Below are 15,740 nucleotides of genomic sequence, written 5' to 3'. Positions count from 1 at the left end.
CAGGAAATTCCATCCCCACTGCTGAACAAAATGGAGAAAGGTGAGAGAAGAGGTGGGGGGGAATGAGCAGCAGACAAGCTGCTGCTGAGCAAAGTGAATCACTGTGAAATGGGGTGAGAGGCCCAGAATAGTTCGGTGCCTCCCATTCCAGCGGGAGAGTGGAGCTGTGGGTTACGTAGGTGCAATCGCTGCCAGTGTTACAGAGCCTCTGCTCCCGCTCCAGCTGCCCCCTGGGCACCTTCTCTGGCACTGGGATGAGGGACAGGGTCTGACTGGACAGGTACAGCACCCACAGGAACTGCTCTGCCTCTGTTCCTCTGTCCATTGCGCTGCTTGTTCTTGTTTCGGGGTTTGTTTTTAAAGTAGTGCTCTGTTCATCACACTATAAACCTCAGCATTTAACTCTTCCATGAAATAATACAACAGACTCTAAAAGCCTACTTTAACAGGTCATTTTTCCAACTTCCCTATGGATTCCATGCTGTCCTGGTTCCAATATCCAATCCTACCTGGGACCATGGCACTCTTCTTACACTAAAATCTCCAAACACAAAGGGAGGATGGACAGACATGAAACCAAACTCACAGCCTGGCTTTCCTTACAGCTTCCAGCACCTCTACCCTCAAGCCAAAAAGGAGACAAACACTTTTCTTCATACAAGACTAAGCCTCTAGTGCTCTAAGAAGCTAACAGGGGCAGGATCTTGACCCTCCAGGTTGTGCACTTCACTTTTCTTCCTCTAATTTAGGCTAGGAGGCTGCAACATTAGGGTGAAGGATGCTCCTAAAGAAAAAAATTGGAAGTTATAGTCTGAAACACCAGGGGTCATTCCTTACTGATCCCAGGGAGACTACTCACATGAGAAAGGGAGGGTAGAGGGAGGGTCACAGTCCGGTGATACATTGCTGCATATTAAACACAGACAATTTTATAGTACAGTTGGATTAAAACAACCCTGTAAAAACCAGAACTCAAATACAGCTTCAGTGACCCTATAATGACCCTCTAGGAGAGAAACAGCTTTCAATTCAACTTAACAGTTTTGGGGTTTTTTTTGCATTTCAGCAGAGCATTCCTCTTGTGTTTAATGGCTGTGACAACCGGGACCTCACAACAGTGACACATAACCATGCACATAACCAGTCAAAGCTCAGCTGTGCAAATTGGTTTTGGAGCCATATGGAGGAGCTCTATTTTCCTCCTGCATTTTTAAATCCTGTCTAGTGTTGGATGCAGGTATGTTTCCAAAACCTTCCCAGCAACAGGGATCCAGCATGGCAGCCCAGAGGCACTCAAAGCAGCCTGGCAGTGAAGGTTTGCCATAAGGGGTGTCCAAGGGCCACAGAAACCAAGAGCAATGTTCCCATGAGAGCAGTGGGCACGGCCTGGACCCACACAAACTCTGAGCAAACAACAGCATCACACACATCTACCTACAGGTTATTCCTGATTATCTGTGAGCCTGTCGCAGGCAGAACTGCAGGCCCCAGCACGGCACACAGCTGAGATGCACAGCAGGTACCTGTGTGCCTGCTTCACTTTGGTTTGTGTTTCTGTAGGACACAGCACCCCCAGGCAGGCAGACCTGGATGCACAATGCAAGAAAAAAAGGAAAGACTACTTCCATCTCTCCAATTTACAATGCAACTAGAAGGATGCCTACAGAACAGTATCCTGCCTCAGCCTCTGCCTGTAACTATCAGGGTTAAGAGGATCTACATCACCAAGCTGCCACCATCTTTCATTTTTAGCTTGTTTCTAACATATTCTAACTTCACTTATTTACTTCAACCTAGAAACTACCCGAGGCACTACGTGTGTCTCTCCTTCTGTGTACAGTACTGTGCACAAATTCTCTCATTCCACATGAATTCATCATAAACAGCTTGAAAGCGTGGTCCAGCAAAGATCCAGAACCTCTTCCTAATTCAACCTGGTATGCAGTACTCTGACTGCTGGAGGATGAACACTGTGGAAGAGAGAACTTATCATTCAAAATTCCCACAGCCTTCCTGATGATTAAAAATGTTATTTTCATAGCAAAACGTTCAACTCAGTCATTATAAACTTTTCTTTTTTCTTAGGCCATGAAGTGTCTGTTTCTTGGCATGTCAGAGCTGTGGGAAGACCCCAGCTGATAGCAGAAAGTAAATTGTCTGGGACAAAAGAAAGTGGAGGGGTGAAGGAACAGCTTACAAGGGGTTTTCTCCCACGTTAATAGCCAGGCAAAAGGAAAACCACACAGTGTTAGTAGAGTGAACACCTGACTCAGCCGTTCATACCCTCAGAGTGATAAAGTCTGGAGTACCGAGGACAGAGCGTGGAGGCGGGGAAAATGCAGGGTTTATGGAATCGTGAGAGAGGAATTTTTCAGCTGAATTAACAGTCATGTGGTAGATGTGCTCAAAGTTGCTCGGAGAGGAGATCAGACGGGAGTGATGATGAGGGAATTGATAAGGGGAACGCTGCTATCAAAGACAACAGAGAGAGAAAGCAATGAAGGATGGTTGTACAGGTTACATCGGCACCAGCAGTTCCACAAGCGCAGTCAAACACAGAGCAGGGACAGCAGACAGCAAACCCTGCAGGCTGTCAGCACACAGGGTCTGACACTGCCACCCCCAGTCCTCTGAGCACCTTCCTGACACAGACTCTGACGGGCCTGCTGCCCTTGCTGTTGCTAAAACATTAGAAACAAATAAAACTTTTAACTCATTGGGAATAGATTCTAATATTTATTATTTTTTGATATTTCAAAGAGCACCACAGTTGTAAAAGGTGCTTTACAGACAGTTGAGAAGCATCAGTTCCCTGCCTTGAGGAGCTTACAATCTAAAATAGACATAACACAAACAAAGGAAGGTGAACACAGGTGAGGTGGTGTGGGGAGAAGAAAAGATGAGCATACACAGCAGTTAGAGATCGTTAAGAGATTTCCTTCTGTTATTCATGCATTTTAGAGATTCCATTAAAATTATCACCCGTACAACAAACACAGAGTATTTCCAACAGGAGGGAACGGTCTTTCGACAGGGTGGGGACACAGGCTGTGTGGGAAGGTGAAGGGGTTAGTGCCAGACAGGTGACTAAGGCCCATGTCCTGCTCCACACTGGCTTAATCCTGACAGTGTCGAGGGGACCTGGCACTGCCATCCCTGTGCCACAGAAGATTAGGCCCTCCCTCAGCACACAAAATGTGAAAGCACTGGGAAATTCCAATGTTTTTAACAGGTCAGCTGAGCAGCACGCTCCCAAAGTGTGATGTGAAGAAGGAGAGGGGAGAAATAACCCTGCAAATTAAACAGGAACAGTTTCTCATTCATCTCTACAGAATGGGCTGACACAAGTGCTCTTAAAATTTGAAGTCATCTACATCCAGATTTAATGGAAGAGTGTTTCAAGGCTCCATCTCCCTCCCTGTGCCATCTGTACATGCTCAGCCAGCCTGCACTGGGCTGGTTTCCTATGGACACCAGCAAATCAGAACACCTTTTCTCCTTTCTAACTTCTAAGTTCCTCTTCCCCTCGTCCAACTGATTTCATCTCCTTAAAACAGATATTTCTGAGTAACATTAGAAATGTTAGGACTTAAAATATAAAATATGGTAAAAATATAGCTTACCCCTCCACTAAACCTAAGGCACTACTTTTTGTATGTGGAACGTATTAAAGTCTGGAAGAACATTAAGTCACATCCCAATACATATTATATCAAACATTATTGTTACTGTTTTCTTCATTTCAGCTGGTAAAATCCAACTTTTTTTTTTTTTTTTTTTAAAACACATGGTTATTATGAGGCTTTGCCTGTTAACCAAAACATCAATTACCACATTATGGCATATAAGACATAATATACATTAAATTGTTCTTAGTAACTTTAGCAGCATCTAAATATCAGTACAAGAAGCCACCATTCCAAAAAGGTCCTGGACAGCAGACTTTGCCGAGTTATCTGCTCACAACAGAGAACGTGGCAGCAAAGCCAGCTACGTTCCTAAAAGCCAATAAGGGAGATATGGCAGTGTCTAAAACCACAAGCTAAAAAGCAGAGGGTAGGCCAGCTGCAGATCATGAAAATATTTAGCAGCATTCATGAATGTGAGAAAGCCACGATATGGCAACATTTTAAAAATGATACTCCATGGCACTTTCTCCATGGACTCCACCATTAGATGCATGCATGGGGTTCCCATTTTCTTTAAAGAATACCAAATATAGATAAGTATTCATTTACTCTAAAAGTTTCTCAATTGAAACAAGCAAAGCTTCACACATCATCTAGAATGGAAGTAGAATGGCTCATGTATAATGAGGTCAAACTGAAGCATAATGTTCAAATATAATGGCAGTCAAGACCAGCTTTTGTATATAAAAATACTCAGGCATGCAGAATATGAAAGCAAAATCAATCCTGTACATCTGATGTACACAGAGAGGTGGTCTGTGCTGCAGTAAGTGCAGTTCCAGATTTCAGATCTTCACTACAAAGGAGCATCCACGATAAAGTGGCTTCAAGGGACAAGAGGGCAGAAGGGAGGCCAGACTGTACGGCCAGGTTAATTGGTGACAGGCTGCTAGGGAAGAAAAACATGTAAACAAATAAGTTTGGGGATACACTAACAGGAACGATTCTAAATTGTACAAAACAAGACAATGACCCAGATCCACAGCAATAAAACACAAATATGTACTGATTACTGCTCTGCTAACAGGAAACAACAGCTTCTGGTTTCTGACGTGTTGCAGCCCACCAACTTGTGTCCCAAAGCCAGAACGGGAGTGCTCACCATGAAGAAAAGAAGGATGCAAATTTACAGTTGCCTGAAACCCCCTAAATCTGATCTCTCTCTAAGCCTTAGGCATGGTTCTGCCCAAACACCAGGGCTCTACTGAAGTCAAGGGTGTCTGTTCACAGAGAGAACAATGTGGGATTAGGCCAATAGACTGCAACTTTCCACAAACACATCAGAGTGTCTGGTGCATACCAGGAAAACTGGGAAACACTGGAAAACAACACACAGAGAAAGCATCTTTCCCCCTCGTGTGGCTGCACCAGCAAGGGCAAACACACAGGCAGATATGTTGTACACAAGCAGGCACCTGATATAACACATCAAATAGAGCAAAAGAGTTTAAAACACTCCCTTTATTCTGGTTACAACACAAATTGAACTCTCTAAAGCTGCTCTTTTAGAAGACATCATTAAAACAGAGGTGGGCAGAGAGCAGGCAGGTTCTGCATCCACCAGGCCAGGGCTTAGGGCAGCACAAGTGCAGGTCCCCTCCTGCCAACAGACACAGCCCAGCCCACCCAGCAAGGGCAATCACTACCACTTCTGACTCTGCCTCTCTCAATTCTTGGCATTTCCCCTGAAAAAGGCAGTGGAGCTGCAGAGAAGAGTTTTGTTCAGATTCACATTGCATCTATGAAGTGAATATGTGTATATTAATGAATAAATATAAATACATCCATATACATAAAATTGTCATTTGCTTCATAAAGTTCACCCATGTGTGCTAGGTAAAAGCTGGGCTGAGCTGGCTATTTAGCTTGTGACAATCTCATTCAACACAGAGATTAAAATATCTCTTCTCTACTAAAACCTACTTACCCTAAGGACCCTTTTGCCCACACAGCACTATACTGACTCCAGTGAAAGCTCATGGTGGTGAAAAATTTCTATTGGTAGATCCAGCCAAATTTGAAGGTGCTCAAATAAACCAGAAGAAACTGTAAATAAAAAGACCCACTCCACTCTTTCATGCACTTTCTGCATTCCAGTATCCCATAAAAAAAGTAGCTGTACCACCTAAAATAGCTGGATGAAGAGAATTTGAGCCGACATTAACCTTGCACTGCTTGCTACCCCCAGCCACAGCCCTCTTTAAATGCAAAAATGTATTTTACCATTCACTTCCACAAACAAGAACAGGCATTCCAAAAGTAAAGTGCTGCAATCTTTCCCATAGTTGGTTAAAAATAAATATCTTCTCTTATGAACCATGCTAATCTATTAAAAAAATACAAAGAAGATGTCCCAGCTGCAAAATCAGGACACATGCTAAGCAGCACAGAAATCCCCCAGCTTTTCACCTTTTTGGAATAAGGTAAGAAACTGGTGAAGTAATTCCATGTTCTGGAAGAGGAACCACCATACACATGAACTGTACACAGGGTTGGATGATTATTCTTTACCTTGTGTACTGATTCTCCAGGAAACATTCTCTGTTTCTATGACCTCTTCTGATACTAATTTTCTTTCCAATAAAACATTAGACTCAATACATAACCCCAAATGCCCACACAACTCTTTTTCTTCTATTTTTGTGCCTGATAAACAAAGTTCTTAGTCTGGAATGGATTAAATGAAAACTCAGTCCAGGCAAATACCTTACAGGAAGCTGCTGGAAAAGAAAAAGGTGCCTGGACTGAAGTAGCTCTTGACAGAACATTTATTTCCTGATTTCAAGTTACATTTTCAAATTCACACACTTTCAAGTCCCGTGCTTGATGCAATTTTGTACCAATTAAGTTAGGAATACAAATACAACATGACATTGCAAGGAACTGATGGAAAAATACACAACAAATTTGCTTTGTCTGCAGTGACATCTCCCAGCATTAAGACTGACACTCACTTGCAAAAAGGAGGTTTTAGTAATTAGTAACTTTTGAAAAAGAAGCTGCAGCAGTGGAACAAGTGCAGTAATCAATTATATATCGTACACATTTTCTAATTCTTCTCATCACTTTTAAGTGTTGAAAGTGAATAATGAATTTTTTTCAAAACTCCCTATTGACTGGTAATAGCACAGTACCAGTCCTAACTTAAAACAGGACCTTTGAGCTAATACAAGGCAAGTGCAATAAGAATGGATTCCAAGCTGAAAGCCATTGAGAGATGACACTGCTGAGGAAATGATGCAGAAAATCCCCTCCTACAGATAGAATCATTCCTTGTTTTACACTTGTCAGATGTGGGGCTTGATTAAGAGTCCTTGCAGCTTTTGATTGCTACGAACTTTCAACTACTGACAGTGTGACACAGGACGACTTCTGCTCTACCTACAGAGGTAGCAGATTATTTTCTCTGCTTGAGAAGAGCCACAAATATTTTAAAGAACTTACCAGAAATGGAGAAATGAAGAAAGGTTCTGATCTACAACCTGCCCTGAAGCAAATGATCATTCTTTGTCTAACATTAGACACATGCAGTCTTGTACGCAGGTAAGATAAACACTAGCTGCCAACATCTCTTGGATTTGTCATGTGTTTTCTAGACACAGCTCCTTCATTATGTCTTCATTTATAAAAATACACACATACAGTACTGTTTTTTTCTCATTACACTGAATTATTTGTTATTGAGAGCCTTCTCAGAGTGTGCCTACTATGAGCTTTAAAATAAATCAAAGGGCAGACCTTACAGTCAAGTGTAACATGAAAGTACCATTTGCTGCAAAAGTGAGGTAAAATGAGTATCCAAAGACCAGAGATTATGCTCCTAAACTCCCAAACTAGTGCAACTGCATAGTGCACTTTATTTTTCCAGCCTTACTGTTGTTTCCTCTGCACTTTTCAGCATCAGAAAATCCCAATTTCAGCATCTACTTCCTACTTTATGCACAAACTCCAAGTAGAAATGATGATCATTTTAGACAGCAGTTCTGTGCTAATGCCTGAGTCTTATGCTGGAACAAATTTCATCTGTTTTTATCATAACATCTCATCTTTCTTACAGTGCTAATTAGCATCTTCTGAATCACATCTGTGTCACTGTGGACGTGTTTAGAAAACCATACAGAACACATAAACACACAAAAGATGCTCAAGGTAGCTTGAAGCAAGCAGTCTGGTACTTCCTTATGAGCAAAGTATTAATTAGTCTTACGCTCACCATAGATTTCAGTAACTTCCAAATGAATATATTTTCTACATGAGGTTTTATGGAAATGAACATGTGCTATTACCTGTTTCCTTTTTCCGTTTTTCAACTTAAAAGGTTAGATTTTATGCAAGAAGTTCTGTTTCACTGAGACTACTTAATTCGGAGAGAACAGGAAAAATAGCACATTTGGCATGGAAAGAAATTCAGGCAACACACATTATTGCATTGCTACAGGAAAACAGGCTGTAAACAGATAGGCTAAGTTGGTGCTAAAGATGGGAGGAAAAAAAAAGGAACTGAACTACAGCTCACGGAGAAAGGAATTTCTCTTTCCATACCCACAAAGAGCACAGGCTCAAATCAACAAAATTTTGCCCCTTCATATGGGTCATAAAAATTATCATCAACACTGTGAGGCCAACCTGTCTTAGAACTCCAGAGGCAGTAGGCACTCCTCCTCCTCCTCCACTCAATGCCTGTCAACCTCCTTGTTTAAATGTTATTACATACAGCAGATCATGTTTAGCTCCATTTCCCTTGATACACTGTTCCTGATATGAAATACATAACTGGTCATACATTAAAACCATGCTTGTTTTTCTCTCACTTATTTGCAGCCTCTGCAGCAGTCAGTCACTCTCACATGTCCTGTTGTACTTACCATTGGGAGGTCTTTGAGAATCTGTATGCCATCTCCTGGACCCATATGTGCTATGTGGTTAAAATTAGTTGGGTTAGAAATTAACTTATTTCTCATTTCGGGATCGCGTAGCATCTCCCTGGAAGAGAAGATACTTTGTTTAGGGATTTCCTTTGACGTGAGGATGGGCATTTATAAAACATGTACAGCGTTGATTATCAGCTATTTTAAAATGGAAATTAGCCAGTCTTTTCCAACCTAAACAATTCCATGATTCTATGACTATTTCACATGTTAACAGTGACAAACCCCTGCTGTCAGTACTGGTGTGAAGAAGCTTCCAGCTTGAAGAGTGGGCAAGGGGCCAGGATAAAAGAATGCTGTTTACAGACTAACAGCCCATGTCCAGTAGTTACCAACATTCAGAGAATGAGCTGATAAAAAGCTCTGTAAGATGAGTAAAAGCCAAACTTACTTGTGATATATTACAAAGTGGAGATGAAAATGAGGTATAAAATATGAAAATAGAATTAAAATAATACTGCAGTACCTTTCTCAGTCTGTGGTCAGAATTAAAAGCTCTTCAAAATGGCAAGGATGCATTTCAGAACTCAGAATAAATAAAATTTTAAAGAGACCAAACGTCATTCAACTCAGAAAAGGCAAGGACAAGAAACGGAATTTTATCTCCACTACATACAGATGTTACTTTCCTTAGAGCGAAAAAGAAAGACAAGCTAGGAGCCAACCAATGGTGCAAGATGTTGGAAATTAGAAAAGCCAAGTACTCAGTTCTTGCAGTGTGGCTTAGCACAGTAGCAGGACACTTCCAGTGAGTGAGAGCAAATGGTCAATAACATCCTCTGCAAGTAGCACAGACCTGTTTTTGTTGCCATTTAGGAAAGTACTTGTAACCTGCTAAACACTCCTATTAGGAATACACCCTGAAGTTCTATGCCCCCTGAAGAGGTGAGCTTTGTGAGCTTTACAGAAACTTTATGTAGTTAAATCTACAAATCAAAGATGCAGATGTCCTGGAATACTGCTGAGAGTAAAACCTCCTTCAGAAAGAAAGCAAAGCCAGAGTCTGAGAGTAATTAATCCATATGCATAGTTAGCAGTGTAATCTTCTTTTGCAAAGTGTTTATTAGAGATCTTTATATATACACAGTGTATGTGCACACCTATGCACCTGCATACAGTATGTGGAGACATGCATTCCAAATTACAGCCGTTTCACATAATTCATCTGAACTAATTGTGCATCCAGCGCATATCCACAGTCCAACTGGCATTAACACAAATTAAACACTGAGGATTTACAGGGTAGAGAAGAGAAGGAATGCCCAAATGGGCATTCCAGGAAGCCACACATGAAGCACAACCCTGGCATCAGTCAGTGTCCTTCAGGGCCTACAGGCATGGACAGAAGACAAGTACAGGTGGAATACCGACCTCCTCTGCTGCATCCTCTCCTCCTCGGGCACGCGGAAGGAATAGCGCCGCTTGTTGTTGATGTTCCGAACCATCTGCTTCCGGCTGTTGTCCGACGTCTCAGGCACCACCAGCTCATCTCCCTCTGAAACCAGCACAAATATGGTGATGCAGCGGGGCAGTTCGTTACATATTCATGGAATCTGAGCTTCAACACATTTCCCACCTCTGCTCTTGCTAGTGTTGGACACCATCCCTTTCCTGTCAAACCTGAACAGAAGTTCTTTTATGGGTTTATGGGTTTTCTTGGCCACTACTCTGTTATGTAGCAACGGATTAAACCCTTTGTCACACACAAGCTGCCACACCTGTGCTCTCAAAACACCACTGATGCATTCTTTGAAATAAACATTTAGGTGAGCAGGAAGGGAATCTCAGTCTTGTCTCAGAATTCCCTTGGCAGTTCTCACTGAAAATCACTAGAACAGTCTTGTTCTGCCAGCTGTCTGGAAACGCCATGCAAGATTCTCTTTCATTCACTCCCTGCTCCAAAGAGACTACTGCTTTTGAAATGTTGGAACACTGATGCATTTTGGTGCAACTATGGGAAAAGAGAAGATTTTTTCCACACGTGTACATCTGGCCAAGGCATCTTTAATAGAGACATGAAAAGGAAAACACTGATAATGATACAACAGCTGTGTGACTTGGAATGAACATTGCAACTGCTCTGACTTGTTTTATATATATGGAGACTAAAGTGACACTTAAAAAGCTACTGCTCACTGACAGAACAGTTTTTGTACAGAACACAAACCTCTTCTTTCCTTAAGATCAACTCTAATGTTCTGTCTTTATTAGACTTGAAAATTCTCTAGACATACTTCCAGCATGTTCCTCCTCTCTACCACTGCCATTCCTTTCATACTAATTTGCTGGCAATTTAAATAAGCACTGAAACACTGCCAACAGCAGTATATTTTTCTAGAGTGTTTATTTCCACTGTTTTCAGAAAGTTGTTAACAAAAATTTATAGCTTTTCGTTGTTCAAACAGAGCATGTCCCCTCTCCACCGAAGAGGTTAAACAAAAGTTTAGGGAAATTCCGCAGGAGCATGCTTATGAAATGGGCTCTAAAAAGTAAGAAAAGTCAGAAAGATTCAGAACAAAAATAGATTTTTAAGCTAAAATTGTGGCACAAAGTCATAGCTTGCCCTAGTAGTAAATTATGAATACATTGTATTACTTTAAAATGCTTGGGAAACATTTATTTAGGTTAAATATATTATTAATTTTAATCTAGTGCCATCAAAACGACTATTAAAAGTCTTTAATTGTGCAGGCTTTTTTAGGGAGTGTTCTGGCAGGTGATCCCACATTTGGAGGTAGTGCCTAGTCATTCTATTTTCTAGTTCCAATCTTCATTCAAGTCTTCATTGAATATTCAAAAGAAAAAAAAAGTTCAGAGAAGAGACACCATTGCAATCACTGTGGAATCCATAAGCTTTGGCTTTTTCCCAAGTTAACAAGCACACAGACATTTGAGAGATCCCTTTCTGCAGTGCACAGATGCAGGCAAAGAAAAACAATCTTTCTAAACAAAAATTTGCAAGATGAAAATTGGCTCCTCTTTACATACCTGCCATTTTGTTTTTGAAATATATTAATCTGACTGTCTCCAGGCCTAAAAGGTTTAGTGATCCTTCTGTATTCAAGGGTCGTACCTGAAACAAGGAAAAACAGTCCCTTGTAATACTCTCAAGAGTAACAATTCCAAGTCATTAAAGCCACAAAGAAGAGTTCAAAACAATTTTGAACTGTTTTTTTTTTTTTGAGAATGAGTACAGAGGGGGTTATCTAAAATTCCACTTCAAGACACAGGCTTAACACCATTCCTCCCAGCATTTAAATGAATAGCTCTGTTAGAAGTCTACTTCATAGATCAACTCAATTTTTCCTATTAGCTGTGCAAAGCAATAAGCTGAGCTTTTACTTTGTGTTAGTGGCATGTCACAATAATGCTTTGCAGATTGATAAGAGCACACACAGACTGCTAAAACCTACTGGTATTTGTGATTTCCAACATAAAAATCAAAGAAGCATTCCACACTCTTGAGTCTGTAGAAACAGGCTCTTCATAATAAATGGCCATTTTTAAGACTCCTAAGTGTAGTAATTTTGTTTGCTGAAAGTACTTTCATCCATTAAAAGGGGAGTCTTGAGCCAAATATTAATCGAAGTACTAAATCACATTCTACTGTGTATTTTCCAACTGCTTAATAACTCAAAGTATGGACACCAGAAAGAACTTTCCCATAAAAGTACAGATTTGTCTCTCCTTGAGACAGTTAGTAGTTGAGTACCTTGATCTTTGCATTATGCATCCTCACAGCACTACCAGAATATCCTGGTCTGCATCTGCCATGTGGGAAATTGATATGCAGAGAGACTGAATGACCAACACAAGACCACAGGGGCAATGTCCTGCAGCTCTATGTCACTGGAATGCCAGTAAAGGAATTGTGTTGACCCTGATACAAAGCTGAAGTCAGTCTAAACCACAGGGAAAAAAATGACTTTTATTTTTTCTTTCCAAATACAGCTGAGCAAACACCTTCTAAATACCAAGGAAGTGTCAGTTTTCAGAAACATTTTCCTTTTGATAAGAGATCCAAACCTGACATCATCCTGGTTTTGGTATTTCTACTGGTGGAAACAAAATGTTCTAACCTTGTCTGCCTACAATATTCTCAAGCAGCAGGAGATAGATTTTTGAAGGCCTGTTTAATTATCGTAACATCCACCATCCTTTGGCAACAACACAGACACAATCAGTCCCAATGAAGCCACATGCAATTAATAGCAAGACATTCCTCTCATTATTACAACAGTATCAGTAAATCTAACACAGTCATATGCTCCAGACTGACTGTTCATCTAAACAGTGCAACCATGTGAGAAACACACTTTGTATCTTCTATTTCCAACAAAAATGCACAAGTTTCCTTGCAATAGCTCTTCTTTTACTTCAGTTATGTTTCCACAAGCAGTTTTAATGATGTCTTCTAAAGCAGTATTGAGTCTGGACATATTCCTTGGCCCATACTGAAATGGGAAGTTACCTTTTTGAGAGGAATAGTTTGAATCCACTCCATGGAGTTCACATCGAAGATATCAATTGCATTTTCACTGTACACGGAGAGGTATGGTGCATTGTAACCTGGGAGGGAATGATGAGGTATAGTGTCATGTGCTTTTAGACATGACCCAAAATAGGCAGTATCTTACAGTTTAACCATATTTATTTAATAAAACAAAACCAGTGCTTCATGATCCAACAACAAGCTTTGAAAAATGTGCTTTAACTCAAAAATGACCAAGAAATTTATTCTGAAGGCAAACCAGCACCACCTAAAAACTTAGAACCTCCATGACTTTTCTTTTAACTTTGCTGAAAACCTAATTCTTTATGAATTGTAAGAGATTACAATTTGCTCTGCCAAATACTGATGCATTTCACAGGTTTTTTTCTCCTAAAAGCCCCGTTTTTAATAAGAGCTCACATATTGTAAATGATGTGGTAGGAAAATACACTGCTCTATTTAGTAACTTTCACTTGAATGAACTGAGCTCCGAGTCTGGACTATACACAAGAAGAGCATCACTTGGAACTAAGCACCATGACAAAGTCATAAAAGTCGTGTTTCCTTAGCTTTAATTCTCCCTTCTCATTTTCTAGATTGTAAAGAGAAATCTTCTGCTACTTATCTGGCCCATTTCCCCAAGATGAAATTTGTTTCACTGCGAACACTTCTAAAGGAGAATTCAGTATTTCCATGGCAGCAACAAGACTGCCATGGTCTGCCAAGACTACCAACAGCATCCAAGTTGTGTTTAAATGTAACAGCTTTTGCTATAAAATATACCTCCATTCTGAGCTGGACTCACACCAAATCACTTCATTTAAGGCAATCAAGAAAGTGTCACAAATAATAACGGCCATTACAGATGAACTACATGTGAAAAATATCCATATTTCAATCTATCATAAAATCTTTTGGTTTGATTCATTCATTGCCTGAGCCCACTGTAATAATCAGTTGCTTAAAACTGCTTGAAAACCAGAAGTGACAAACACTCTGTAAAAGTTGCTCCTTCCATATTCAGAAGGGCCTTTGCTCAAACAAGGTGAAGTATTCCTCTCCTCTGCAGTGTGACTGGACTGCTGCCAGAGTGAGGTAAGAAGGCAGACTATTGTAAAAATCAACACAGAACTGGGCTCGTTCACTACTTGGAGTGCAGATTTGGCTAATCTTTATCTGCATTCAGAAAGACATTAAAAAGAAGCAGACAGACATTCAGGTTGGGATTTTTTCCCCCTGAAACTGTCATGAGATAAAGCCCCAGTTTGAAATAACGTGCAATAAACGTTTAACAGACCTTGATGTAAATTAAAATCTTGCAAATATTACAGTACTTTTCCTTAAGGTTATGAAATAGACTTTTTTATATTGCCTGCTAGGCACTGTATTTTGGAAGGGAAGAGAGAGACAGGAGGGAAACTTAAAAAGTGACCTTTTGAAAAGCAGAGAGGAGATGAGTAAGAAGGTTGTTGACAAAAACTGCTGAGGAAGAAAGAATGAACAAATAAAGAAAGGACAAAACAGACTTTTAAGAAGGGATAAATACCATTAGAGAAAAGCAAGTCAAACTACCCGATCCTGATGACTCTCAGCATGAAGAAAGCTGGAACCACAATGCTGAGCCAAAGTACAATTCCATTCCAAGGCTTTAAACAACAGTCCAGCACTGCTGGTAGCAAATACATAAAGTTCCTGTTAGCCTCTGTTGAACCTGAAGCTTTTGGCTGTTTAGAGTTAGAAATCCTGACTCATGATTCCTCTTTGTGTTCCAGCACTATAGGTCAGTGCCAGAGTTGTTAAAACTAACATAAATGAGAATTAAACCCTCTGACTAGATTAAAAATGGTGACGGGGCCAAGAGCATTCATTAACCTATCAGGTAATTAGCCTTGAACTTCACCTCCTGTAGATATCAACACAAGCAGAGATCACTTCAGCAGACAGCACCAAAGACACAGACACACACACAGAGAGCACAACTCACAGCAAGAAGATGGAGTTGCGGGCCACATCAACTCTTGTTGTCTGGATCTTCGGCCCTGGCAGTCGACGTAAACCCCGACGCTGCTAAAACACAGCAGGTATTCTTTATTTGAGATCTCGACTGCACAGATGGCATCGGTTGGCTGCTGTGAGATAAACGAGAGTGTGTGGTCGTCCGGATGGAGCAGGCTGTAGGGGCTGCCCTCTCCATGGAGGGCGTATTTTAAGAAACCTGACTGGTAGCCCACACAGAGACGGTCACTGAAGATTGACATCCACTGGACGTTGCCCTGCACCTGGATCTCCTTGATCTTTTTGTGGCGTGTCTTACTCTGATTTAGTTCGTAACAGAGGACCTGCCTTTTCATGGCTACACACAGGCAGGTGAGAGCTCCGTGGCGCACGTGTCCAGAAACTATTGACTGGCAGCCTTTGGTCTCTGCCAGCTTATAGAACTCAGTCTCCCTCCCATCCAGGGCAGCCACGGGGAAGAGCCGCACGTGACGGTTCCGTCCTGAGATTACTGCGATGAGCTGCTCGCTCGGGACCAGCTCAATCTGATGAACCTTCTTGTTGTCACCAACACGGATAATCTCTGAAACAAAAAACAAAACACCCCCCCCCCCCACAAAACCCAATCCAAAATAG

The 15,740-nt window shown here is 41.0% G+C and overlaps 1 protein-coding gene across 13 annotated transcripts in view; it reads right to left on the bottom strand.

Annotated features, from left to right (window-relative positions):
- CDC42BPA (CDC42 binding protein kinase alpha) overlaps window positions 1-15,740 on the bottom strand; it is a 184,512-nt gene that overhangs the window by 9,533 nt on the left and 159,239 nt on the right. For 8 of the 13 annotated variants that reach the window (XM_017730140.1, XM_017730145.1, XM_017730146.1 and 5 more), the window contains 6 exons: window positions 15,094-15,687; window positions 13,089-13,186; window positions 11,606-11,690; window positions 9,989-10,112; window positions 8,555-8,672; window positions 2,284-2,469 (listed from right to left, as the gene is read on the bottom strand). In XM_017730140.1, the coding sequence (XP_017585629.1) occupies window positions 2,284-2,469; window positions 8,555-8,672; window positions 9,989-10,112; window positions 11,606-11,690; window positions 13,089-13,186; window positions 15,094-15,687 (1,205 nt within the window). Of the gene's footprint in view, window positions 1-2,283; window positions 2,470-2,722; window positions 4,579-8,554; window positions 8,673-9,988; window positions 10,113-11,605; window positions 11,691-13,088; window positions 13,187-15,093; window positions 15,688-15,740 lie in introns of those variants that run through there. The other 5 variants (XM_017730150.1, XM_017730151.1, XM_017730155.1 and 2 more) reach the window with 3 other exon arrangements.

Source organism: Corvus brachyrhynchos, unplaced genomic scaffold (assembly GCF_000691975.1).
Source record: "Corvus brachyrhynchos isolate BGI_N302 unplaced genomic scaffold, ASM69197v1 scaffold101, whole genome shotgun sequence".
Lineage (NCBI taxonomy): Eukaryota > Metazoa > Chordata > Aves > Passeriformes > Corvidae > Corvus > Corvus brachyrhynchos.
This window is presented reverse-complemented; position numbering and strand designations above follow the sequence as displayed.